The 27,616-nt window shown below is 48.3% G+C and overlaps 1 protein-coding gene across 1 annotated transcript; it reads left to right on the forward strand.

Moving 5' to 3' along the window:
- Positions 1–397: 397 nt before the first annotated feature.
- LOC139257913 (cilia- and flagella-associated protein 45-like) lies at positions 398–25,857 on the forward strand (the record flags this gene model as incomplete). Its single annotated transcript, XM_070874661.1, has 5 exons — positions 398–544; positions 2,504–2,617; positions 13,950–14,143; positions 23,055–23,279; positions 25,696–25,857. Coding segments are annotated over 5 exons (747 nt in total), but the record flags the coding sequence as incomplete, so codon positions are not given.
- Between the last annotated feature and the right edge of the window lie 1,759 nt (positions 25,858–27,616).

Here is a 27,616-nt window from a genome sequence, read left to right on the forward strand (position 1 = left end):
CCTCTTCACCCTTACTCCCCTTTTCCGGCCCCCTCCCGGCCCCCTCCCCCCTTCGCGAGCTCCCCCCTTCACGAGCCCATCCCGGCCCCCTCACCCCTTCGCGTGCCCCCCTCGGCCCCCCCCCCTTCGCGTGCTCCTCTCGGTCCCTCCCCCTTCGCGTGCCCCTCTCGGTCCCTCCCCCCCTTCGCGTGCCCCCCTCGGCCCCCCCCCCTTCGCGTGCTCCTCTCGGTCCCTCCCCCTTCGCGTGCCCCTCTCGGTCCCTCCCCCCCTTCGCGTGCCCCTCTCGGCCCCCTCCCCCCTTCACGTGCCCCTCTCGGCCCCCCCCTCCCCCCTTCACGTGCCCCTCTCGCCCCCCCCCCTCCCCTCGCTGACCCCTCTCCTATCTCGCCATGCCCAGAATCTGCAGGAGACACGGCTCCGACAGCGCAGGACGCATCAGGAGATCAAGGAATCTAACAACGAAGTGCATCGACTGCGGGAGCAGATGCGCGAGCAGGACCGGCTCGCAGACCAGAAGATCCAGGAGTTCCAGGACCTCAAGATGGTAAATGGCGGGGGGGAGAGGGAGCGAGATGGGGGGAGATGGGGGGAGGGGAGAGGGAGCGAGATGGGGGGAGATGGGGGGGAGAGAGGGAGCGAGATGGGGGAGGGGAGAGGGAGCGAGATTGGGGGGGGAGAGGGAGCGAGATTGGGGGGGGAGAGAGGGAGCAAGATGGGGGGGGAGAGAGAGGGAGCAAGATGGGGGGGGAGAGAGGGAGCGAGATGGGTGGGGGGAGAGAGAGAGGGAGCGAGATGGGGGAGAAGAGAGGGAGCGAGATGGAGAGGAGTGAGATAATGGGGGGGGCGGAGAGGGAGTGAGTGGGGGGGGAAGGGGGGCAGAGAGGGAGTGAGTGGGGGGGGAGGGGAGGCAGAGAGGGAGGGTGAGTGGGGGTGTGGAGCGGAGAGGGAGCGAGTGGGGGGGGAGGGGAGGCAGAGAGGGAGGGTGAGTGGGGGTGTGGAGCGGAGAGGGAGTGAGTGGGGGGGGGCGGAGAGGGAGTGAGTGGGGGGGCGCGGAGAGGGAGTGAGATGGGGGGGCGGAAGAGGGAGATGGATGGGGGAGAGAGTGAGAGAGAGATGGGGGGGAAGACAGAGATGAGGGAGAGAGGAAGAGAGTGAGAGAGAAATGGGGGGGTGGGGAAAGGGAGTGATGGAAGGTGTTGTCGACAGTGCTATCAAGTGCACCAGTAAACCTGCTCACCGATGCTCAGTTTGGGTTCTGCCAGAACCACTCAGCCCCAGACCTCATTACATCCTTGGTCCAAAAGAGCTGAATTCCAGAGGTGAGGTGAGAGTGACTGCCTTTGACATCAAGGCAGCATTTGACCGAGTGTGGCATCAAAGAGCCCGAGTAAAAATGGTCAATGGGAATCAGGAGGTAAAAATCTCCACTTTTTGGAGTCATACCTAGCACAAAGGAAGATAGTTGTGGTGGTTGGAGGTCAATCATCACAGCCCCAGGACATCGCTGCAGGAGTTCCTCAGGGCAGTGTCCTAGGCCCAACCATCTTCATCAATGACATTCCCTCCATCAAAAAGTCAGGAATGGGGATGTTTGCTGATGACTGAACAGTGTTCAGTGCCATTCGCAACTCCTCAGATAATGGGGCAGTCCATGCCCACATGCAGCAAGACCTGGATGACATTGAACGGCGTTACCATCACCGAATCCCCCACCACCAACATCCTGGGGATCACCATTGACCAGAAACTTAACTACAGCACCCACATAAATACTGTGGCTACAGGAGCAGGTCAGAGGCTGGGTATTCTGCGGCAAGTGTCTCACCTCCTGACTCTCCAAAGCCTTTCCACTATCTACAAGACACAAGTCAGGACTGTGATGGAACAATCTCCACTTGCCTGGATGAGTGCAGCTCCAACAACACTCAAGAGGCTCGACACCATCCAGGACAAAGCAGCCCACTTGATCGGCACCCCATCCACCACCTTAAACATTCAATCCGTCCACCACCGGCGCATGGCTGCAGTGTGTACCATCTACAAGATGCACTGCAGCAACTCGCCAAGGCTTCTTCGGCAGCACCTCCCAAACCTGCGACCTCTACCGCCTAGAAGGACAAGGGCAGCAGGCGCATGGGAACACCATCACCTCCACATTCCTCTCCGAGTCACACACCATCCCGACTTGCAAATGTTTCGCCATTTCTTCATCGTCCCTGGGTTAAAATCCTGGAACTCCGTCCCTAACAGCACTGTGGGAGCACCTTCACCACACGGACTGCAGCGGTTCAAGAAGGCAGCTCACCAGCACCTTCTCAATGGGAAACTGGGGATTGGCAATAAATGCCAGCCTTGCCAGCGATGCCGATGAATAAGAAAAAAGTGTCGAGGGAGCTTTACTCTGTATCTAACCCGTGCTGTACCTGCCCTGGGAGAGTTTGATGGGACAGTGTAGAAGGAACTTAACCTCTATCTTACCCTGTGCTGTATGTATTTTCCCCAGAAAAGAGAGGCAGAATTGGAGGAGAAGAAGCAGCGTTTGAGACGGGAGGCTGCGATCGAAGTGGCTCGACTGCAGGCACTACAGCAACGTTCACACGATCACAAGGCAGAGCAGGTGGGTGTAGAGAAAACTCCCCGAGGGAGAGGGACTGAGAGACACCAGTCAAAGTACAGACATCTCCCTGAGGGAGAGGGACTGAGAGACACCAATCAAAGTACAGACATCTCCCTGAGGGAGAGGGACTGAGAGACACCAATCAAAGTACAGATATCTCCGAGGGAGAGGGACTGAGACACACCAGTCAGTGTACAGACATCTCCCTGAGGGAGGGGCTGAGACACACCAGTCAGTGTACAGATATCTCCCTGAGGGAGAGGGACTGAGACACACCAGTCGGTGTACAGATATCTCCCCGAGGGAGAGGGACTGAGACACACCAGTCGGTGTACAGATATCTCCCCGAGGGAGAGGGACTGAGACACACCAGTCAGTGTACAGATATCTCCCCGAAGGAGAGGGACTGAGACACACCAGTCAGTGTACAGATATCTCCCTGAGGGAGGGACTGACAGACACCAGTCAGTGTACAGATATCTCCCTGAGGGAGAGGGTCTGAGAGACACCAGTCAGTGTACAGATATCTCCCTGAGGGAGGGTCTGAGTGACACCAGTCAGTGTATAGATAATCTCCCTGAGGGAGGGTCTGAGAAACACCAGTCAGTGTACAGATATCTCCCTGAGGGAGGGTCTGAGAGACACCAGTCAGTGTACAGATATCTCCCTGAGGGAGAGGGTCTGAGAGACACCAGTCAGTGTACAGATATCTCCCTGAGGGAGAGGGACTGAGACACACCAGTCAGTGTACAGATATCTCCCTGAGGGAGAGGGTCTGAGAGACACCAGTCAGTGTACAGATATCTCCCTGAGGGAGGGTCTGAGTGACACCAGTCAGTGTATAGATAATCTCCCTGAGGGAGGGAATGACAGACACCAGTCAGTGTACAGATATCTCCCTGAGGGAGGGTCTGAGTGACACCAGTCAGTGTACAGATATCTCCCTGAGGGAGGGTCTGAGAGACACCAGTCAGTGTACAGATATCTCCCTGAGGGAGAGGGTCTGAGAGACACCAGTCAGTGTACAGATATCTCCCTGAGGGAGAGGGTCTGAGAGACACCAGTCAGTGTACAGATATCTCCCTGAGGGAGGGTCTGAGTGACACCAGTCAGTGTACAGATATCTCCCTGAGGGAGGGTCTGAGTGACACCAGTCAGTGTATAGATAATCTCCCTGAGGGAGGGACTGACAGACACCAGTCAGTGTACAGATATCTCCCTGAGGGAGGGTCTGAGTGACACCAGTCAGTGTATAGATAATCTCCCCGAGAGGGAGGGGCTGAGACACACCAGTCAGGTACAGATATTTCCCTGAGGGAGAGGGGCTGACAGACACCAGTCAGTGTACATATATTTCCCTGAGGGAGAGGGACTGAGAGACACCTGTCAGTAAACAGACAATCTCCCTGAGGGAGAGCGACTGAGTGACACCAGTCAGTGTACAGATGTCTCCGACTGAGTGAGAGAGAGACATCAGTCAGTGGACAGATATCTCCCTAGAAACATAGAAAATAGGTGCAGGAGTAGGCCATTCAGCCCTTCGAGCCTGCACCGCCATTCAATGAGTTCATGCCTGAACATGCAACTTCAGTACCCCATTCCTGCTTTCTCGCCATACCTTGATCCCCCTAGTAGTAAGGACTACATCTAACTCCTTTTTGAAGATATTTAGTGAATTAGCCTCAACAACTTTCTGTGGTAGAGAATTCCACAGGTTCACCACTCTCTGGGTGAAGAAATTTCTCCTCATCTCGGTCCTAAATGCCTTATCCCTTATCCTTAGATTGTGACCCCTGGTTCTGGACTTCCCCAACATTGGGAACATTCTTCCTGCATCTAACCTGTCTAAACCCGTCAGAATTTTAAACGTTTCTATGAGGTCCCCTCTCATTCTTCTGAACTCCAGTGAATACAAGCCCAGTTGATTCAGTCTTTCTTGATATGTCAGTCCCACCATCCCGGGAATCAGTCTGGTGAACCTTCGCTGCACTTCCTCAATAGCAAGAATGTCCTTCCTCAAGTTAGGAGACCAAAACTGTACACGATACTCCAGGTGTGGCCTCACCAATGCCCTGTACAACTGTAGTAACACCTCCCTGCCCCTGTACTCAAATCCCCTCGCTATGAAGGCCAACATGCCATTTGCTTTCTTAACCGCCTGCTGTACCTGCATGCTAACCTTCAATGACTGATGTACCATGGCACCCAGGTCTCGTTGCACCTCCCCTTTTCCTAATCTGTCACCATTCAGATAATAGTCTGTCTCTCTGTTTTTACCACCAAAGTGGATAACCTCACATTTATCCACATTATAATTCATCTGCCATGCATTTGCCCAGTCACCTAACCTATTAAAGTCACTCTGCAGCCTCATAGCATCCTCCTCGCAGCTCACACTGCCACCCAACTTAGTGTCATCCGCAAATTTGGAGATACTACATTTAATTCCCTTGTCTAAATCATTAATGTACAATGTAAACAGCTGGGGCCCCAGCACAGAACCTTGCGGTACCCCACTAGTCACTGCCTGCCATTCTGAAAAGTACCCATTTACTCCTACTCTTAGCTTCCTGTCTGACAACCAGTTCTCAATCCACGTCAGCACAGTACCCCCAATCCCATGTGCTTTAACTTTGCACATTAATCTCTTGTGTGGGACCTTGTCGAAAGCCTTCTGAAAGTCCAAATACACCACATCAACTGGTTCCCCCTTGTCCACTCTACTGGAAACATCCTCAAAAAATTCCAGAAGATTTGTCAAGCATGATTTCCCTTTCACAAATCCATGCTGACTTGGACCTATCATGTCACCTCTTTCCAAATGTGCTGCTATGACATCCTTAATAATTGATTCCATCATTTTACCCACTACCGATGTCAGGCTGACCGGTCTATAATTCCCTGTTTTCTCTCTCCCTCCTTTTTTAAAAAGTGGGGTTACATTGGCTACCCTCCACTCCACAGGAACTGATCCACAGTCTATGGAATGTTGTAAAATGACTGTCAATGCATCTGCTATTTCCAAGGCCACCTCCTTAAGTACTCTGGGATGCAGTCCATCAGGCCCTGGGGATTTTTCGGCCTTCAATCCCATCAATTTCCCCAACACAATTTCCCGACTAATAAGGATTTCCCTCAGTTCCTCCTTCTTACCAGACCCTCTGACCCCTTTTATATCCGGAAGGTTGTTTGTGTCCTCATTAGTGAATACCGAACCAAAGTACTTGTTCAATTGGTCTGCCATTTCTTTGTTCCCAGTTATGACTTCCCCTGATTCTGACTGCAGGGGACCTACATTTGTCTTTACTAACTTTTTTCTCTTTACATATTATAGAAGCTTTTGCAGTCCATTTTAACGTTCCCTGCAAGCTTCCTCTCGTACTCTATTTTCCCTGCCCTAATCAAACCCTTTGTCGTCCTCTGCTGAGTTCTAAATTTCTCCCAGTCCCTGGGTTCGCTGCTATTTCTGGCCAATTTGTATGCCACTTCCTTGGCTTTAATACTATCCCTGATTTCCCTTGATAGCCACGGTTGAACCACCTTCCCTTTTTTATTTTTACGCCAGACAGGGATGTACAATTGTTGTAGTTCATTCATGGGGGCTCTGCCCATCCACTGTCAACCCCTTAAGTATCATTCGCCAATCTATCCTAGCCAATTCACACCTCATACCTTCAAAGTTACCCTTCTTTAAGTTCTGGACCATGGTCTCTGAATTAACTGTTTCCTTCTCCATCCTAATGTAGAATTCCACCATATTATGGTCACTCTACCCAAGGGTCCTTACACAACAAGATTGCTAATTAATCCTCTCTCATTATACAACACCCAGTCTAAGATGGCCTCCCCCCTAGTTGGTTCCTCGACATATTGGTCTCGAAAACCATCCCTTATGCAATCCAGGAAATCCTCCACCGTATTGCTTCCAGTTTGGTTAGCCCAATCTATATGCATATTAAAGTCATCCATGACAACAGCTGCACCATTATTGCATGCACCCCTAATTTCCTGTTTGATGCTGTCCCCAACATCACTACTACTGTTTGGAGGTCTGTACACAACTCCCACTAGCGTTTTCTGCCCTTTGGTATTCCGTAGCTCCACCCATACCGATTCCACATCATCCAAGCTAATGTGTTTCCTTACAATTGCATTAATTTCCTCTTTACCCAGCAACGCCACTCTGCCTCCTTTTCCTTTCTGTCTATCCTTCCTAAATGTTGAATACCCTTGGATGTTGAGTTCCCAGCCTTGGTCACCCTGGAGCCATGTCTCCGTGATGCTGAGAGACACCAGTCAATGTACAGATATCTCCCTGAGGGAGAGGGACTGAGTGATACCAGTCAGTGTACAGGTATCACCCTGAGGGAGAGGGACTGAGCGACATCAGTCAGTACATAGATATCTCCCTGCGAGAGGGACTGCGAGACACCAGTCAGTGTACAGATATCTCCCTGAGAGAAAGATTGAAAGTCAATGGTCAGTGTATAGCTATCAGCCCAAGAGAGAGGGGACAGTATAGAGATATCTCCCTGAGGGAGGGACTGAGTGACACCAGTCAGTGTAGTAATATATCCGATGGAGAGGGGACTGAGAGACACCAGTCAGTGTACAGATATCTCCCTGAGGGAGATGGGCTGAGAGATACCAGTCAGTGTACAGATATCTCCCTGAGAGAGGAACTGAGACACACCAGTCAGTGTACAGATATCTCCCTGAGACACACATCAATCAGTGTACAGATCTCTCCCTGAGAGAGAAAGAATGAGAGACACCAGTCAGTGTACAGATATCTCCCTGAGACACACATCAGTCAGTGTACAGATCTCTCCCTGAGAGAGAAAGAAAGAGAGACACCAGTCAGTGTACAGATGTCTCCCTGCAAGAGGGACTGAGAGCCACCACTCAGTAAACAGATAATCTCCCTGAGGGAGAGGGACTAAGAGACACAAGTGAGTGCACAGATATCTGCCTGAGGGAGAGAGGGCCTGAGAGATACCAGTCATTGTACAGATATCTCGCTGAAGGAGATGGACAGAGAGACACCAGTCAATGTACACATCTCCCTGAGAGAGGGACTGAGAGACACCTGTCATTAAACAGATAATCTCCCTAAGGGAGAGGGGCTGAGAGACACCAGTCAGTGTACAGATCTCTCCCTGAGAGAGAAAGATTGAGAGACACCAGTCAGTGTGCAGATGTCTCCCTGCGAGAGAGGCCTGAGAGACACCAGTCAGTGTACAGATATCTCCCTGGAAGAGATGGGCTGGGAAACAGCAGTCAGTGTGCAGATATCTCCCTGAGGGAGAGGGGGCTGAGAGAAACCATTCACTGTACAGATATCTCCCTGCGAGAGGAACTGAGAGACACCACTCAGTAAACAGATAATCTCCCTGAGGGAGAGGGACTGAGAGGCACCAGTCCGTGCACAGATGTCAACAAGAAAGGGATTGACAGACACTAGTCACTGTACAGATATCTCCTGAGGGAGAGAGGAATTGAGAGACACCAGTCACTGTAGTGATATCTCCCTGAGGGAGGGACTGAGTGACACCAGTCAGTGTACAGATATCTCCCTGAGACACACCAGTCAGTGTAGAGATATCTCCCTGAGAAAGATGGGCTGAGAAACACCAGTCAGTGTACAGATATCCTCCTGATCGTGAGGGGACTGAGAGACAACAATCAGTGTACAGATATCTCCCTGCGAGAGGGACTGAGTGACAGCACTCAGTAAACATATAATCTCCCTGTGGGAGAGGGACTAAGAGACGCCAGTCAGTGTACAGATATCTACCTGCGAGAGGGACTGAGAGACATAGAAACATAGAAAATAGGTGCAGGAGTAGGCCATTCAGCCCTTCGAGCCTGCACCACCATTCAATAAGATCATGGCTGGTCATTCACCTCAGTATCCCTTTCCTGCTTTCTCTCCATACTCCTTGATCCCTTTAGCCATAAAGGCCATATCCAACTCCCTCTTGAATCTATCTAATAAACTGGCATCAGCAATTCTCTGTGGAAAAGAATTCCACAGGTTAACAACTCTCTGAGTGAAGAAGTTTCTCCTCATCTTGGTCCTAAATGGCTTAGCTCTTATCCTTAGACTGTGACCCCTGATTCTGGACTCCCCCAACTGCGGAAACATTCTTCCTGCATCTAACCTGTCCAGTCCCGTCAGAATTTTGCATGTTTCTATGAGATCCCCTCTCATTCTTCTAAACTCCAGTGAATACAGGCCCAGTTGATCCAGTCTCTCCTCATATGTCAGTCCTGCCATCCCTGGAATCAGTCTGGTGAACCTTTGCTGCACTCGCTCAATAGCAAGAATGTCCTTCCTCCGATTCGGAGACCAACACTGAACACAATATTCCAGGTGAGGCCTCACCAAGGCCCTGTACAGCTACAGCAAGACCTCCCTGCTCCTATACTCAAATCCCCTCGCTATGAAGGCCAACATGCCATTTGCTGCCTTCACTGCCTGTTGCACCTGCATGCCAACCTTCAATGACTGATGTACCATGATACCCAGGTCTCGTTGCACCTCCCCTTTTCCTAATCTGTCACCATTCAGATAATATTCTGCCTTCATGTTTTTGCCACCAAAGTGGATAACCTCACATTTATCCACATTTATACTGCATCTGCCATGCATTTTCCCACTCACCTAACCTGTCCAAGTCACCCTGCAGCCTCTTAGCGTCCTCGTCACAGCTCACATCGCCACCCAGTTTAGTGTCATCTGCAAACTTGGAGATATTACTCTCAATTCCTTCACCTAAATCATTGATGTATATTGTAAATAGCTGGTGTCTCAGCACTGAGCCCTGCGACACCCCACTAGTCACTGCCTGCCATTCTGAAAAGGACCCGTTTATCCCGATTCTCTGCTTCCTGCCTGTCAACCAGTTCTCTATCCACGTCAATACATTACCCCCAATACCATGTGCTTTAATTTTGAACACCAATCTCTTGTGTGGAACCTTGTCAAAAGCCTTTTGAAAGTCCAAATATACCACATCCACTGGTTCTCCCTTATCCACTCTACTAGTTACATACTCAAAAAATTCTAGATTTGTTAAGCATGATTTCCCTTTCATAAATCTATGCTGACTTGGACCAATCCTGTCACTGCTTTCCAAATGCGCTGTTATTTCATCTTTAATAATTGATTCCAACATTTTCCCCACTACTGATGTCAGGCTAACCAGTCTATAATTCCCCGTTTTCTCTCTCCCTCCTTTCTTAAAAAGTGGTGTTACATTAGCTACCCTCTCGTCCATAGGAACTGATCCAGAGTCGATAGATTATTGGAAAATGATCACCAATGCATCCACTATTTCTAGGACCACTTCCTTAAGTACTCTGGGATGCAGACTATCAGGCCCTGGGGATTTATCGACCTTCAATCCCATCAATTTCCTGAACACAATTTCCTGACTAATAAGGCTTTCCTTCAGTTCCTCCTCCTCGCTAGACCCTCAGTCCCCTAGTATTTTCAGAAGGTTATTTGTGTCTTCCTTTGTGAAGACAGAACCAAAGTATTTGTTCAATTGGTCTGCCACTTCTTTGTTCCCCATTATAAATTCACCTGATTCTGACTGCAATGGACCTACGTTTGTTTTCACTAGTCTTTTTCTCTTCACATATCTATTGAAGCTTTTGCAATCAGTTTTTATGTTCCCAGTAAGCTTCCTCTCATACTCTATTTTCCCCTTCTTAATTAAACCCTTTGTCCTCCTCTGCTGAATTCTAAATTTCTCCCAGTCCTCAGGTTTGCTGACTGGTGCCAGTGTACAGATATCTTCCTGAGGCAGAGGACTGAGAGACACCAGTCACTATACAGATATCACCCTGAGAGAGAGGGGACTGAGAGACAACAATCAGTATACAGATATCTCCCTGAGGGTGAGGGGACTGAGAAACACCAGTCAGTGTACAGATATCTCCCTAAGGGACGCACCGGTCAGTGTACATATGTGTCCGACTGAGGGACTGTACAGATCTCCCCCTGAGAAAGATTGAGAGACACCAGTCAGTGTACAGATATCTCCCTGCGAGAGGAACTGAGTTTGTCATTACTAACCTTTTTCTCTTTACATATCTATAGAAGCTTTTGCAGTCCGTCTTAATGTTCCCTGCAAGCTTCCTCTCGTACTCTATTTTCCCTGCCCTAATCAAACCCTTTGTCCTCCTCTGCTGAGTTCTAAATTTCTCCCAGTCCCCGGGTTCGCTGCTATTTCTGGCCAATTTGTATGCCACTTCCTTGGCTTTAATACTATCCCTGATTTCCCTTGTTAGCCATGGTTGAGCCACCTTCCCCTTTTTATTTTTACGCCAGACAGGGATGTACAATTGTTGTAATTCATCCATGCGGTCTCTAAATGTCTGCCATTGCCCATCCACTGTCAACCCCTCAAGTATCATTCGCCAATCTATCCTAGCCAATTCACGCCTCATACCTTCAAAGTTACCCTTCTTTAAATTCTGGACCATGGTCTCTGAATTAACTGTTTCATTCTCCATCCTAATGTAGAATTCCACCATATTATGGTCACTCTTCCCCAAGGGGTCTCGCACAACGAGATTGCTAATTAATCCTCTCTCATTACACAACACCCAGTCTAAGATGGCCTCCCCCCTAGTTGGTTCCTCGACATATTGGTCGAGAAAACCATCCCTTATGCAATCCAGGAAATCCTCCTCTACCGTATTAATTCCAGTTTGGTTAGCCCAATCTATATGCATATTAAAGTCACCCATGACAACTGCTGCACCTTTATTGCATGCACCCCTAATTTCCTGTTTGATGCTGTCCCCAACATCACTACTACTGTTTGGAGGTCTGTACAGAAATCACACTAACGTATTTTGCCCTTTGGTGTTCTGCAGCTCTACCCATATAGATTCCACATCATCCAAGCTAATGTCCTTGTTAACTATTGCATTAATCTCCTCTTTAACCAGCAATGCTACCCCACCTCCTTTTCCTTTTATTCTATCCTTCCTGAATGTTGAATACCCTTGGATGTTGAGTTCTCAGCCCTGATCATCCTGGAGCCACGTCTCTGTAATCCCAATCACATCATATCTGTTAACATGTATTTGCACAGTTAATTCATCTACCTTATTACGGATACTCCTTGCATTAAGACACAAAGCCTTCAGGCTTGTTTTTTTAACACCCTTTGTCCTTTTAGAATTATGATGTAGAGAGACACCAGTCATTGTACAGATATCTCCCTGAGGGAGAGGGGACAGAGAGACACCAGTCATTGTACAGATATCTCCCGGAGGGAGAGGGGACAGAGAGATACCAGTCAGTGTACAGATGGCTCCCTGAGGGAGAGGGGACTGAGAGACACCAGTCAGTGTACAGATGGCTCCGAGAGAGGGAATGAGAGAAACCAGTCAGTGTAGAGATATCTACCTGAGGGAGAGGGACTGTGAGACACCAGTGAGTGTAGTGATATCTCCCTGAGGGAGGGACTGAGAAACACCAGTCAGTGTACAGATATCTCCCTGAGAGACACCAGTCAGTGTACAGATATCTCCCTGAGGGGGAGGGACTATGAGATACCGGTCAGTGTACAGATATCTCCCTGCGAAAGGGACTGAGTGACACCAGTCAGTGTTTAGATATCTCCCTGAGAGACACCAGTCAGTATACATATATCTCCCTGAGGGAGAGTGACTGTGAGATACCAGCCAGTGTACACATATCTCCCTGAGGGAGAGGGACTGAGAGACACCAGTCAGGATACACATATCTCGCTGAAGTAGAGGGTCTGAGAGACACCAGTATACAGATATTTCCCTGAGGGAGGGACTGAGAGACACCAGTGTACAGATATTTCCGAGGGAGAGAGACTAAGACACCAGTCAGTGTACAGATATCTCCCTGAAAGAGAGAGGGACTGAGAGACACCAATCAATGTACAGATATCTCCCTGAGCGAGAGTGAGAGAGATAAAACTGAGACACACCAGTCAGGGTACAGATATGTCCCTGCGAAACGGACTGAGACACCAGTCAGTGCACAGATATTTGCCTCAGCGAGAGGGGACTGAAAGACACTAGTCAATGTAGAGTTATCTCCCTGATGTATAGTCTGAGAGACACCAGTCACTGTATAGATATCTCCCGAGGATGAATGGACTGAGAGGCACCAGTCACTGTACAGATATCTCCCTGAGGGACAGGGGACTGAGCGACACCAGTCAGTGTACAGATATCTCCCTGAGAGAGATGGGCTGAGAGACACCAGTCAGTGTACAGATATCTCCCTGAGGGAGCGGGGACAGAGAGATACCAGTCAGTGTACAGATGTTCCGAGAGAGGGAATGAGAGAAACCAGTCAGTGTAGAGATATCTCCCTGAGGGAGAGGGTACTGAGAGACACCAGTCAGTGTACAGATATCTTCCTGAGGGAGAGAGGCTGGGAGACACCAGTCAGTGTACAGATATCTCCCTGAGGGAGAGGGGACTGAGAGACACCAGTCAGTGTACAGATCGGTCCCTGAGGGAGAGGGGACTGAGAGACACCAGTCAGTGTACAGATATCTCCCTGAGGGAGAGGGACTGAGAGACACCAGTCAGTGTACAGATATCTCCCTGAGGGAGAGGAACGGAGAGACACCAGTCAGTGTACAGATATCTCCCTGAGGGAGAGGGGACGGAGAGACACCAGTCAGTGTACAGATATCTTCCTGAGGGAGAGAGGCTGGGAGACACCAGTCAGTGTACAGATATCTCCCTGAGGGAGAGGGGACTGAGAGACACCAGTCAGTGTACAGATCGGTCCCTGAGGGAGAGGGGACTGAGAGACACCAGTCAGTGTACAGATATCTCCCTGAGGGAGAGGGACTGAGAGACACCAGTCAGTGTACAGATATCTCCCTGAGGGAGAGGAACGGAGAGACACCAGTCAGTGTACAGATATCTCCCTGAGGGAGAGGGGACGGAGAGACACCAGTCAGTGTACAGATCGGTCCCTGAGGGAGAGGGGACTGAGAGACACCAGTCAGTGTACTGATATCTCCCTGAGGGAGAGGGGACGGAGAGACACCAGTCAGTGTACAGATCGGTCCCTGAGGGAGAGGGGACTGAGAGACACCAGTCAGTATACTGATATCTCCCTGAGGGAGAGGGGACTGAGAGACACCAGTCAGTGTACTGATATCTCCCTGAGGGAGAGGGGACTGAGAGACACCAGTCAGTGTACTGATATCTCCCTGAGGGAGAGGAACGGAGAGACACCAGTCAGTGTACTGATATCTCCCTGAGCGGGAAGCAGTTCGGCCCGTGATTGCTCTGTTTCTGTCCGTTGTAGGATGCCCTTCGGGCCAAGAGGAGCCAGGAGGCTTCGGAGCGGGCATGGCGGCTGAAGGAGTTGGAGGACGTGCGGAAAAAAGCCGAGGTGTTCGACATGTTGAAGAAATCGCGATCGGATCAGATCCGGCAGAAGCAGCACTTCTTGGCTGTGCAGGGAACGAAGGAACGTCAGGAATTCGAGAGAGTCCTCAAGTAGGTGACTGACATTTCACTCTCGGAAACGCAGCGACGATCCCAATCCGGGGTTCTGCATTTTGCATTGTGCCAGACATGGTGTGAGAATGGTGGAACGGTCCGGCACAGAGGGAGGCCATTGGGACCATCCAGTCTGCGCCGGCTCTCTCGGAGAGCATTCCAGTCAGCCACGCTACTCCGCCATATCCCTGCAATTCTTTCCCCTTCAAGTATCTGTCCCATTCGCTGTTCAAGGATCTGTCTCCACCACCCTATCAGGCAGTGCATTCCACATCCTAAACACTCGCTGTGCACACAGGATTACATCGGGTATACGGCACAGAAACAGGCCATTTGGCCCAACCAGTCCATGCCGGTGTTTATGGTCCACTCTCTCCCTCCTATACTGTTCACCTCAACCACTCCGAGTTCCACATTCTCACCACTCTCTGCATAAAGAATTTTCTGCTGAATTCCCGATTGCGTTTCTTGGTGACTATCTTATATTGATGGCCTCTAGTTTTGTTCTTCCCCACAATTCAAAACACTCTCTCTGTATCCACTCTATTAAAGCCTTTCATGATTTTAAAAACCTCTATTAGGTCACTTACATAGAAACATAGAAAATAGGTGCAGGAGTAGGCCATTCGGCCCTTCGAGCCTGCACCACCATTCAATAAGATCATGGCTGATCAAGCAACTTCAGTACCCCTTTCCTGCTTTCTCTCCATACCCCTTGATCCCTTTAGCCATAAGGGCCATATCTACCTCCCTCTTGAATATATCTAACTAACTGGCATCAACAACTCTCTGCAGAAGAGTATTCCACTGGTTGCCAACTCTCTGAGTGAAGAAGTTTCTCCTCATCTCAGTCCTAAATGGCTTACCCCTTATCCTGAGACTGTGACCCCTGGTTCTGGGCTTCTCCAACATCGGGAACATTCTTCCTGCATCTAACCTGTCCAGTCCTGTCAGAATTTTATATGTTTCTATGAGATCCCCTCTCATTCTTCTAAACCCAGTCGATCCAGTCTCTCTTCATATGTCAGTCCCGCATTCCCGGGAATCAGTCTGGTGAACCTTCGCTGCATTCCCTCAATAGCAAGAACGTCCTTCCTCAGATTAGGAGATCAAAACTGAACACAATATTCCAGGTGAGGCCTCACCAAGGCCCTGTACAGCTGCAGCAAGACCTCCCTGCTCCTATACTCAAATCCCCTCGCTATGAAGGCCAACATACCATTTGCCGCCTTCATCACCTGCTGTACCTGCATGCCAACCTTCAATGACTGATGTACCATGACACCCAGGTCTCAATGCATCTCCCCTTTTCCTAATCTGCCGCCATTCAGATAATATTCTGCCTTCATGTTTTTGCCACCAAAGTGGATAACCTCACATTTATTCACATTATACTGCATCTGCCATGCATTTGCCCACTCATCTAACCTGTCCAAGTCACTCTGCAGCCTCTTAGTATCCTCCTCACAGCTCACACCGCCACCCAGCTTAGTGTCATCCGCAAACTTGGAGATATTACACTCAATTCCTTCATCTAAATCATTGATGTATATTGTAAATAGCTGGGGTCCCAGCACTGAACCCTGCGGCACTCCACTAGCCACTGCCTGCCATTCTGAAAAGGACCTGTTTATCCCGACTCTGCTTCCTGTCTGCCAACCAGTTCTCTATCCACGTCAATACATTACCCCCAATACCATGTGCTTTAATTTTGCACACCAATCTCTTATGTGGGACCTTGTCAAAAGCCTTTTGAAAGTCCAAATACACCACATCCACTGGTTCTCCCTTGTCCACTCTGCTAGTTACATCCTCAAAAAATTCCAGAAGATTTATCAAGCATGATTTCCCTTTCATAAATCCATGCTGACTTGGACCGATCCTGTCACTGCTTTCCAAATGTGCTGCTATTTCATCTTTAATAATTGATTCCAACATTTTCCCCACTATTGATGTCAGACTAACAGGTCTATAATTACCCGTTTCCTCTCTCCCTCCTTTTTAAAAAAAGTGGTGTTACATTAGCTGCCCTCCAGTCCATAGGAACTGATCCAGAGTCTATAGATAGATCCACTATTTTTGGGGCCACTTCCTTAAGTACTCTGGGATGCAGACTATCAGGCCCTGGAGATTTATCGGCCTTCAATCCCATTAATTTCTATAACACAATTTCCTGACTAATAAGGATTTCATTCAGTTCCTCCTCCTCGCTAGACCCTCGGTCCCCTAGTATTTCCGGGACGTTATTTGTGTCTTCCTTCTTGAAGACAGAACCAAAGTATTTGTTAAATTGGTCTGCCATTTCTTTGTTCCCCATTATAAATTCACCTGATTCTGACTGCAAGGGACCTACGTTTGTCTTCACTAATCTTTTTCTTTTCACATATCTATAGAAGCTTTTGCAGTCAGTTTTTATGTTCCCAGCAAGTTTCCTCTCATACTCTATTTCCCCCTCCTAATTGAACCCTTTGTCCTCCTCTGCTGAATTCTAAATTTCTCTCAGTCCTCAGGTTTGCTGCTTTTTCTGGTCAATTTATATGCCTCTTCCTTGGTTTTAACACACCCCTAATTTCCCTTGTTAGCCATGGTTGAGCCATCTTCCCCGTTTTATTTTTTACTCCAAACAGGGATGAACAATTGTTGAAGTTCATCCATGTGATCTTTAAATGTTTGCCATTGCCTATCCACCGTCAACCCTTCAAGTATCACTCGCCAGTCTATTCTAGCCATCGAAGTTACCTTTTCTTAAGTTCAGGATCCTAGTCTCTGAATTAACTGTGTCACTCTCCATCATAATAAAGAATTCTACCATATTATGGTCACTCTTCCCCAAGGGGCCTCGCACAACAAGATTGCTAATTAGTACTTTCTCGTTACATATCACCCAGTCTAGGATGGCCAGCCCTCTAATTGGTTCCTCGACATCTTGGTCGAGAAAACCATCCCTAATACACTCCAGGAAATCCTCCTCCACCGTACTGCTACCAGTTAGGTTAGCCCAATCTATATGTAGATTAAAGCTGCCCATGATTACTGCTGTACCTTTATTGCACACATCCCTAATTTCTTGTTTGATGCTGTCCCCAACCTCACTACTACTGTTTGGTGGCCTGTACACAACTCCCAGTAGCGTTTTCTGCCCTTTGGTGTTCCGCAGCTCCACCCATACAGATTCCACATCATCCAAGCTAATGTCCTCCCTTACTATTGTGTTAATTTCCTCTTTAACCAGCAATGCAACCCACCTCCTTTTCCTTTTTGTCTATCCTTCCTGAATGTTGAATACCCCTGGATGTTGAGTTCCCAGCCTTGGCCACCCTGGAGCCATGTCTCCGTAATCCCAATTATATCATATTCGTTAATAGCTGCTTGCGCAGTTAATTCGTCCACCTTATTACGAATACTCCTCACATTGAGGCACAGAGCCTACAGGCTTGTCTTTTTAACACACTTTGTCCCTTTTGACTTTTGCTGTAATGTGGCCCCTTTTTGATTTTTGCCTTGGGTTTCTCTGCTCTCCACTTTTAATTTTCTTCTTGCTATCTTTTGCTTCTGCCCCCATTCTACTTCCCTCTGTCTCCCTGCATAGGTTCCCATCCCCCTGCCATATTAGTTTAACTCCTCCCCAACAGCACAAGCAAACACTCCCCCTAGGACATTGGTTCCGGTCCTTCAGTTCACTTCACTTTTCTGGAGAGACTACAGAAGCTGGAGCAGAGAATGTTAAAGGCAGATTGAATGGAGGTGTTGAAAATGATGCGGGGCTTTGGTAGAGCAAATTGCGAGAATCTGTTTCCAGTAGTGGGAATTGGTGACCAGTGAACACAGATTGAAGGTAATTAGCAAAAGATGCAGGGGTGGGGGAGGTGAAGACAATTTTTTATGTACAGTGCATTGTGTTCTGAAATGTAGATTCAGTAGTAACATTCAAAAAGGAATTGGATATATACTTGAAAAGGAGAAATTTGCAGGGTTATGGAGAAAGAGCAAGGGAGTGGGACTATTTGGTTAGCTCTTCCAAAGTGCCTGCACAGAGATGGCAGGCTGAATGGCCTCCTGTTCTGTATGATTTTATGATTTATGAATCCACCCTTCAGCCATATTTTTTCAAGAGAAAAGAGACCCAACCTGTTCATCCTTTCCTGATATGTATACCTTGACATTTCTGGTATCCTCCTCATAAATCTTCTCTGCACCCTCTCCAGTGGCTCTATATTCTTTTTATAATATGGCGACCAGAACTGTGCGCAGTATAAGTGTGGTCTAACCAAGGTTCGATACAGGTTTAGCAATAACTTCCCTACTTTTCAATTCTATAGCTCTAGAAATAAACCCTAGTGCTTGGTTTGCTTTTTTATGGTTTTGCTAACCTGTGTCGCAAGTTTTAGTGATTTGTGTATTTGTACTCCGAGATCCCTTTGTTCCTCTACCTCACCTAGACTCGCATCCTCCCAGTAATAAGTGACCTCCCTATTCTTCCAATCAAAGTGTAATACCTCACATTTATCTGTGTTGAACTTCATTTGCCAATTATATGCCCATTCTCCAAGTTTATTAATGTCCTCCTGTAATTTGTTGCATTCCTCCTCAGTATTGACTATCGGCCCAATTTGGTGTCATCCACAAATTTAGAAATTGTGTTTTTAATTCCAAAGTCTAAATTGTTAATATAAATTGTGAACAACAGTGAGCCTTGTGGAACATCACTGCCCACCTTCTGCCACAGGCAATAGGTATCTCTTACCCCTACTCTCTGCTTTCTGTCTTGAAGCCAGCTCGCGATCCATTCTGCTACTTGTCCCCTGACTCTGCATTCTCTGACCTTGTTCATCAGTCTATTATGGGGTACTGTATCGAAGGCCTTTTGAAAATCTGGATAAATTACATCTCCTGTATTACCATTGTCTACTCTCTCTGTTACCTCTTCAAAACATTCAATGAGGTTGGTCAAGGAAGACTTTCCCTTTTTGAAATCCATTCTGACTATTCGTTATTATATTTTTGGTTTCTAGATGTTCTATTCTCTCCTTTAGCAGGAATTCCATTATTTTTCCTGCACCGGTATTAAGCTGACTAGTCTATAATTTCCTGGACATTGTCTATTCCCCGTCTTAAATATAGGTATTACGTTAGCTATCTGCCAGTCCTCTGGTACTACATCTTTATCGAACAAATTATTAAATATATGGAGTAATGTCTCTGCTATCTCTTCCCTAGATTCTTTTAAAATGCGCGGATAGAATCCATCTGGACCAGGGGTTTTATCCTCTGAGTTTGAATAGTTTATTTAAAATATCCCCTCTTTTTTCATTTTAAATGTACTTATCTCATTACTAATCTCATCATCCAATGTCATGTCCACCTGTTATGTCTCCCTGGTAAATACTGAAGAAAAATAATTATTTAATATTTCTGCCATCTCTCTATTTTACCTGTGGTATTGCTACCAGCAAGGGCAAACGCGAATGACAAAGTCCAACACCGCCTCCAGTGCGCCAGCACAGCCTTCGGTCGCCAGAGGAAGAGAGTATTTGAAGACCAGGCCCTCAAATCTGGCACCAAGCTTATGGTCTACAGGGCTGTAGTGATACCCGCCCTCCTGTATGGCTCAGAGACATGGACCATGTACAGTAGACACCTTAAATCGCTGGAGAAATACCACCAACGCTGCCTCTGCAAGATCCTGCAAATCCCCTGGGAGGACAGGCGCACCAACGTCCGTGTCCTCGCCCAGGCCAACATCCCCAGCATCAAAGCACTGACCGCACTTGTTAGGCGGGCCACATTGTCCACATGCCTGACACGAGACTCCCAAAGCAAGCGCTCTACTCCTACACGGCAAGCGAGCCCCAGGTGGGCAGAGGAAATCTTGCAAAGCCACCCTCAAAGCCTCCCTGATAAAGTGCAACATCCCCACCGACACCTGGGAGTCCCTGGCGAAAGGCCGCCCTACGTGGAGAAACAGCATCCGGGGAGGGCGCTGAGTGTTAATACGGATTCTTTTCCCCTCAATCTGTTTCAGCGAATACACTGACGCGAACACCTTGCCTTTTCTGTAAAAGGACCTTTATTGAAGATTCTCCGGCCGGGACTTGTCAAGACAAAGGAACACTCTCAATCAGAGCCTGTTTACCTTCCTCTGGACAAGCCCCTTTTCAGCGCGACACAACAACAGTTATACAATTTCAAAACAGAACACATTTGATTAGCACTTGGTCTATCCAATCTCTTTCTGCCTCCCGCCCCCCCGCCACCGAGTACGTCCAATGGCAGGCAAGAAAGTCTCCCAATTAGGGCTGGTGTCAGGGTCAGGTTAGTTATAGCTTCGCTACACTGTCTTCCCTTATCAGTAAAGAACCCAACTAGTTTCCCTTCCTCCTTATCAGTAGAAGTTATTACTTTTCTCCTCCTATCTAGGATTGCTTTCTTTCTTTGTGCCGCCTTGGGCTTTCTCATGACCCGTGTTTAACCTCAACCTCAACTCTTGGTAACCCCTTTTTTTTCCTGTCGATTCTGCAGTTGTCTGCATCTTGACATTTCTTTAGCTATTTTCCCATGATTCCCTATCTCCATCCCTCTGCCACATTTACAATCCTGCCTCCCTGATAAAGTGCAACATCCCCACCGACACCTGGGAGTCCCTGGCGAAAGGCCGCCCTAAGTGGAGGAACAGCATCCGGGAAGGGCGCTGAGCACCTCGAGTCTCACCACCGAGAGCGTGCACAAAACAAGCACAGGCAGCGGAAGGAGCGTGCGGCAAACCAGACTCCCCACCACTTTCCTCCAACTACTGTCTGTCCCACCTGTGACAGAGACTGTAATTCCCGTATTGGACTGTACAGCCACCCGAGAACTCACTTTTAGAGTGGAAGCAAGTCTTCCTCGATTTTGAGGGACTGTCTCTGATGATCATGACCAACCTTCCATCCCAACCTTCCTGTTTATTGACGTGTCTGTAAAATATTTTACTCTCTTGTTTTTCTTAACAAGGTTTTTCCTCATCTCCCCCTTTGGTTGCTTTGCCAATCGTCTTAAATCTGTGTCCTCTGGTTATCGACTCTTCAGCCACCGGAGACACTTTCTCTTTATTTACTCTATCTATTTATATTTATTCATCTATATATATTTACCCTTCATGATTTTGAACATCTCTCTCAAATCTCCTCTCTCTGCTCTAAGAAGAACAATCCCAGCTTCTCCAGTCGCTCCATGTAACGGAAGTCCCTCATCCCTGGTACCATTCTGGCAAACCTCTTCTGTACCCTCTCCAAAATCTTCACGTCCTTCCTAAAGTGCAGTGCCCAGAATTGGACACAATACTTCAACTGGGGCTGAACCAGTGTTTCATTTGGTTCAGCATAACCTCCTGGCTTTTGTACTCTCTGCCTCTGTTTATAAAGCCCAGGATCCCGATTGCTTTATTAACTGCCATGTTAACCTGCCCTGCCAGCTTCAGAGGTGTGCACAAACACCCCCAGCTCCCACTGTTCCTGCACCATTTAGTATCGCATCGCCTCTCATTCTTTCCATCAAAATGTAGCACCTCTGTTGAATTCCATCTGCCACGTGCCCGCCTATTTCACCAGCCTGTCTCTGCCTTCCTGAAGTCTATCACTCTCCTCCTCACTGTTCACTGCACTTCCAAGTTTTGTGTCATGAATATATATCAACAACAGCATTGGCCCTAGTACTGACCGCTAGGGAACACCAGTGTGCACCTCCTCCCTCCAGTCTAAAAAAACAGCCACGCACCACAACTCCCTGGGGATTTCTGCCCTTGGCCACTTTTGTATCCATGCTGCTGCTGCCTTTTGTATCCCATGGGCTTCAATTTTGCTAACAAGCTGAGTATTTGGTACTTTATCAAATGCCTTTTGAAAATCCATATACACAACATAGACTGCACTGCCCCCATCCACCCTCTCATAAGAAAACTCAATCCTGTTAACACCAACAACGTATTTATATAGCACCTTTACCAGGAGTATTGTGAGATTTAAAACATTTGACACCGAGCCGCATAAGTAGAAATTAGCGCAGGTAGCCAAAAGCTTGGTGAAAAAGGTCGGTTTTAAGGAGCGTCTTAAAGGAGGGTAGAGAGGCGGAGAGGTTTAGGGAGGGAGTTCCTGAGCTTGGGGCCCAGGCAACATAAGGCACGGCTACCAATTGTGGAGCGATTATAATCAGGGATGCTCAGGAGGGCAGAATTAGAGGAGCGCAGACATCTTAGAGGGTTGTGGGGCTGGAGGAGATTACAGAGATAGGGAGGGGCAAGGCCATGGAGGGGTTTTGAAAACCAGGATGAGAGTTTTGAAATCGAGGCGTTGCTTAAGCGGGTGCCAATGTAGGTCAGCAAGCACAGGGGGTGATGGGTGAGTTAGGACACGGGCTGCCGAGTTTTGGATCACCTCTAGTTTACGTGGGGCAGAATGTGGGAGGCCAACCAGGAGTGCGTTGGAATAGTCGAGTCTAGAGATAACAAAGGCACATGGATGAGGGTTTCAGCAGCAGATGAGCTGAGGCGGAGACGGGCGATGTTACGGAGGTGGAAGTAGGTGGTCTTAATTAGTCAAACACGATTTGCACTTAGCAAATCCATGCTGGCTCTCCTTTATTAGTCCACGCTTGTCCAAGTGGCTGTTAACTATCATCTGCATTATTGTTTCTAAAAGCTTCTCCACCATTGGTCCTTGGGGTCAAATCTGGCACGGGGGTGGGGGGAGGGGGTCACAGTGTGTGAGGCACTGACCCTGCCCCTCGGGTATGGATCTGCTCCCGCAGTTCTGGAGGGGTTGGTTAAGGGAGTTACTGAATGCCGGCAATCCTCCTGTAGCGCTGACTATTTAGGAGAGCTATCAGGGTGAGGTGTTGTCTTGGCTCTCACTGACTGCTGGCTCTGAACCTGCAGAGTCCAGACAGAACAGATCGAGAAGGAGATGAAAGAGGAAGCGGACAAGCGGAGCGGGAGGACCAAGTACGCCGTGAACCTGCGGGAGCAGATCCAGGAGAAGGAACAGAAGCACATCGAGGAGCGAGCAGCTTTCTTTGAAGAAGGGAAGCGTCTGAAGGAGGAAGCCCTTCAGCGACGCCTCCGACTCGACCAGATCAAGCGGAAAAAGCTCGATGAACTGAGGTCGGGTCCATTGGGATTGTGTTCAGTGGGAGTGAAGGGGAAAGGGTTTAATCCATTGGGATTGTGTTCAGTGGGAGTGAAGGGGAAAGGGTTTAATCCATTGGGATTGTGTTCAGTGGGAGTGAATGGGAAAGGGTTTAATCCATTGGGATTGTGTTCAGTGGGAGTGAAGGGGAAAGGGTTTGATCCATTGGGATTGTGTTCAGTGGGAGTGAAGGGGAAAGGGTTTGATCCATTGGGATTGTGTTCAGTGGGAGTGAAGGGGAAAGGGTTTGATCCATTGGGATTGTGTTCAGTGGGAGTGAAGGGGAAAGGGTTTGATCCATTGGGATTGTGTACAGTGGGAGTGAAGGGGAAAGGGTTTGATCCATTGGGATTGTGTACAGTGGGAGTGAATGGGAAAGGGTTTGATCCATTGGGATTGTGTACAGTGGGAGTGAATGGGAAAAGGTTTGATCCATTGGGATTGTGTACAGTGGGAGTGAATGGGAAAGGGTTTCATCCATTGGGATTGTGTACAGTGGGAGTGAATGGGAAAGGGTTTGATCCATTGGGATTGTGTTCAGTGGGAATGAATGGGAAAGGGTTTGATCCATTGGGATTGTCTTCAGTGGGAGTGAATGGGAAAGGGTTTGATCCATTGGGATTGTGTTCAGTGGGAGTGAATGGGAAAGGGTTTGATCCATTGGGATTGTGTACAGTGGGAGTGAAGGGGTTTGGGCCCATTGGGATTGTTTACAATGGGAGTGAATGGGAAAGGGTTTGATCCATTGGGATTGTGTTCAGTGGGAGTGAATGGGAAAGAGTTTAATCCATTGGGATTGTGTACAGTGGGAGTGAATGGGAAAGGGTTTGATCCATTGGGATTGTGTTCAGTGGGAGTGAATGGGAAAGGGTTTGATCCATTGGGATTGTGTTCAGTGGGAGTGAATGGGAAAGGGTTTAATCCATTGGGATTGTGTACAGTGGGAGTGAAGGGGTTTGGGCCCATTGGGATTGTGTACAGTGGGAGTGAAGGGGTTTGGGCCCATTGGGATTGTGTACAATGGGAGTGAATGAGAAAGGGTTTAATCCATTGGGATTGTGTACAGTGGGAGTGAATGGGAAAGGGTTTGATCCATTGGGATTGTGTACAGTGGGAGTGAATGGGAAAGGGTTTAATCCATTGGGATTGTGTACAGTGGGAGTGAATGGGAAAGGGTTTGATCCATTGGAATTGTGTACAATGGGAGTGAATGGGAAAGGGTTTAATCCATTGGGATTGTGTACAGTGGGAATGAAGGGGTTTGGGCCCATTGGGATTGTGTACAATGGGAGTGAATGGGAAAGGGTTTAATCCATTGGGATTGTGTTCAGTGGGAGTGAATGGGAAAGGGTTTGATCCATTGGAATTGTGTTCAGTGGGAGTGAATGGGAAAGGGTTTAATCCATTGGGATTGTGTACAGTGGGAGTGAATGGGAAAGGGTTTAATCCATTGGGATTGTGTACAGTGGGAGTGAATGGGAAAGGGTTTGATCCATTGGAATTGTGTTCAGTGGGGGTGAATGGGAAAGGGTTTAATCCATTGGGATTGTGTACAGTGGGAGTGAAGGGGTTTGGGCCCATTGGGATTGTGTACAATGGGAGTGAATGGGAAAGGGTTTGATCCATTGGGATTGTGTATAGTGGGAGTGAATGGGAAAGGGTTTGATCCATTGGGATTGTGTTCAGTGGAAGTGAAGGGGTTTGGGTCCATTGGGATTGTGTACAATGAGAGTGAATGGGAAAGGGTTTGATCCATTGGGATTGTGTACAGTGGGAGTGAATGGGAAAGGGTTTAATCCATTGGGATTGTGTTCAGTGGGAGTGAATGGGAAAGGGTTTAATCCATTGGGATTGTCTTCAGTGGGAGTGAAGGGGTTTGGGCCCATTGGGATTGTGTACAATGGGAGTGAATGGGAAAGGGTTTGATCCATTGGGATTGTGTTCAGTGGAAGTGAAGGGGTTTGGGTCCATTGGGATTGTGTACAATGGGAGTGAATGGGAAAGGGTTTGATCCATTGGAATTGTGTACAGTGGGAGTGAATGGGAAAGGGTTTGATCCATTGGGATTCTGTACAGTGGGAGTGAATGGGAAGGGGTTTAATCCATTGGGATGGTGTACAGTAGGGGTGAATGGGTTTGGGTCCATTGGGATGTTGTGCAATGGGAGTGAATGGGAAGGGGTTTAATCCATTGGGATGGTGTACAGTAGGGGTGAAGGGGTTTGGGTCCATTGGGATGGTGTACATTGGGAGTGAAGGGGTTTGGGTCCATTGGGATTGTGTACACTGGGAGTGAAGGGGTCGGGGGCTGTATGTGGAGAGCTTGGGAAGGGTTCTGATCATGTATTAGGCCAGTTCCAGTCTCTAACCCTTTACCTATCCTCTTTTGCAGGTCTGTGGGTCTCCCGGAGAAGTATTGCCGGGAGGTTGAGCGCCGGCTCCAGGGGACTACGACGTAGGGTTGGGATGGGACGGCCGCGAGCTCGGGAGAGTATATTGTAGACTTTGTGTTCGACGTGTGATGGCGTCTTTACAATAAAGAGAAATTTACCATCATCTGTGTCTTTGTCGTCTGAGAAAAACCGAAAGGTTCCAGGATTCTGCAATCTGCTTCCTACATGTGTATTGCTGGGAGAAAGTACCCACCCTGACCTCACCCCCGAACCCTCGCCCCTGCCCCCCCGAACCCTCGCCCCTGCCCCCCCGAACCCTCGCCCCTGCCCCCCCGAACCCTCGCCCCTGCACCCCCGAACCCTCGCCCCCTGCCCCCCCGGAACTCTGCCCCCCGAACCCTCGCCCTCTACCCCCCCCCCCCGAACCCTTCACAAGACCACATTACAGGAAAGATGTGATTGCATTAGAGAGGGTATAGAGGCGATTTATGAGGATGTTGCCTGGACTGGAGAATTTTAGATATGAGGAACTAATATCTGGGTTGTTTTCTTTGGAACAGGAGGAGGCTGAGGGGAGACTTTCCAGAGGTGTATAAAATTGAGAGGCCTGGACAGAGTGGATAGGACGGACCTATTTCCCTTAGCAGAGCGGTCAATACCACGGGGCATAGATTTAAAATAATTGGTAGGAGGTTTAGAGGGGATTTGAGGGGAAATTTCTTCACCCTGAAGGTGGTGGAGGCCTGCATCACACTGCCTGAATAAGTGGTAGAGGCAGAAACCCTCACCACATTTAAAACATACCTGGATGTGCACCTGAAGTGCTGTAACCTACAGGATACGGACCGGGAGCTGGAATGTGGGATTAGGCTGAATAGCTCTTTGCCAGCCGGCACGGGCACAATGTGCCGAATGGCCTAGTCCGTGCTGTAAATGTCTCTGGTTCTATGTATACAAAGGGTTAAACTGGTTCAGCTCTGTGCACAGAGGAGTGAGTGGAGCGAAAACAAACAAACACAGGCACTTTGTTTTAAAGACAAACTTTCAGACAGAAGAAATACTGTAACCTCTTAAAACATTCATGGTCAGGAAAACTTACACTTTAACACACACTTTCACACAAACTGAAATTTCAGCATTTTTAAAGGTTCCTTTCACTCAGCAAATGTTGTGTTTTATTTTTCTCGGCGCAGAAGTTAGCTTCAGTGTCGGTTTCAACTTTAAGTTTCTTTTCTTGCCTTTTCAGAAACCTATTCCCTGTTTTTTTTTTTTCCTTCCTTTGCTGAGTTCTCAGGTGGCTGAGCATGCAGCTCGGGCCTTTTGCCCTCTCCATCTCCCACTCTCCCTCCTGCCCTTCTCTTTCTCCTGTGCATTGTGCACGGAGGTGGCTTGTGTAAGCCAGTCTAGATCTGGCTTTTTCATCAACCTGGGCTGCTATAATGGCCCCGATTCTCAGAGTAATGCTTTTTGTCACTCTGCACTATTTCCATCACTGCTTGGGGCCCCCTAACTCATGTGAGAGACTGTTCACGATCTTGTCTCTATAATACGCTCCTACCGTTTTGGTTTTGGTCTCAGTGACAAAATGTGCCTCTTGCTAGGTTTCCCAATCCGATGGTCATACCTGTACTGTTTAACCACGTGTATAGACCGAGTCTCGAACTCACTCGACAACAATAATCCTTTTGCAGTCCGCAGCTGGGCGCCAATTTGTCGAGATTAGATTATCTCTGAGACTTTCAAATAATCAGGATCAATTGCAACCAATATGGTGGGTATATTGTGTTTAATCGGAGTTTACAACAAAACCTTGTACTTGTATTGCGCCTTTAACATATTGAAACATCTCAAGGTGCTTCTCATCATAGGCAGTCCCTCAGAATCGATGCAGACTTGCTTCCACTCTTAGAATGAGTCCTT

Source organism: Pristiophorus japonicus, unplaced genomic scaffold (genome assembly GCF_044704955.1).
Source record: "Pristiophorus japonicus isolate sPriJap1 unplaced genomic scaffold, sPriJap1.hap1 HAP1_SCAFFOLD_926, whole genome shotgun sequence".
Taxonomy (NCBI): domain Eukaryota; kingdom Metazoa; phylum Chordata; class Chondrichthyes; family Pristiophoridae; genus Pristiophorus; species Pristiophorus japonicus.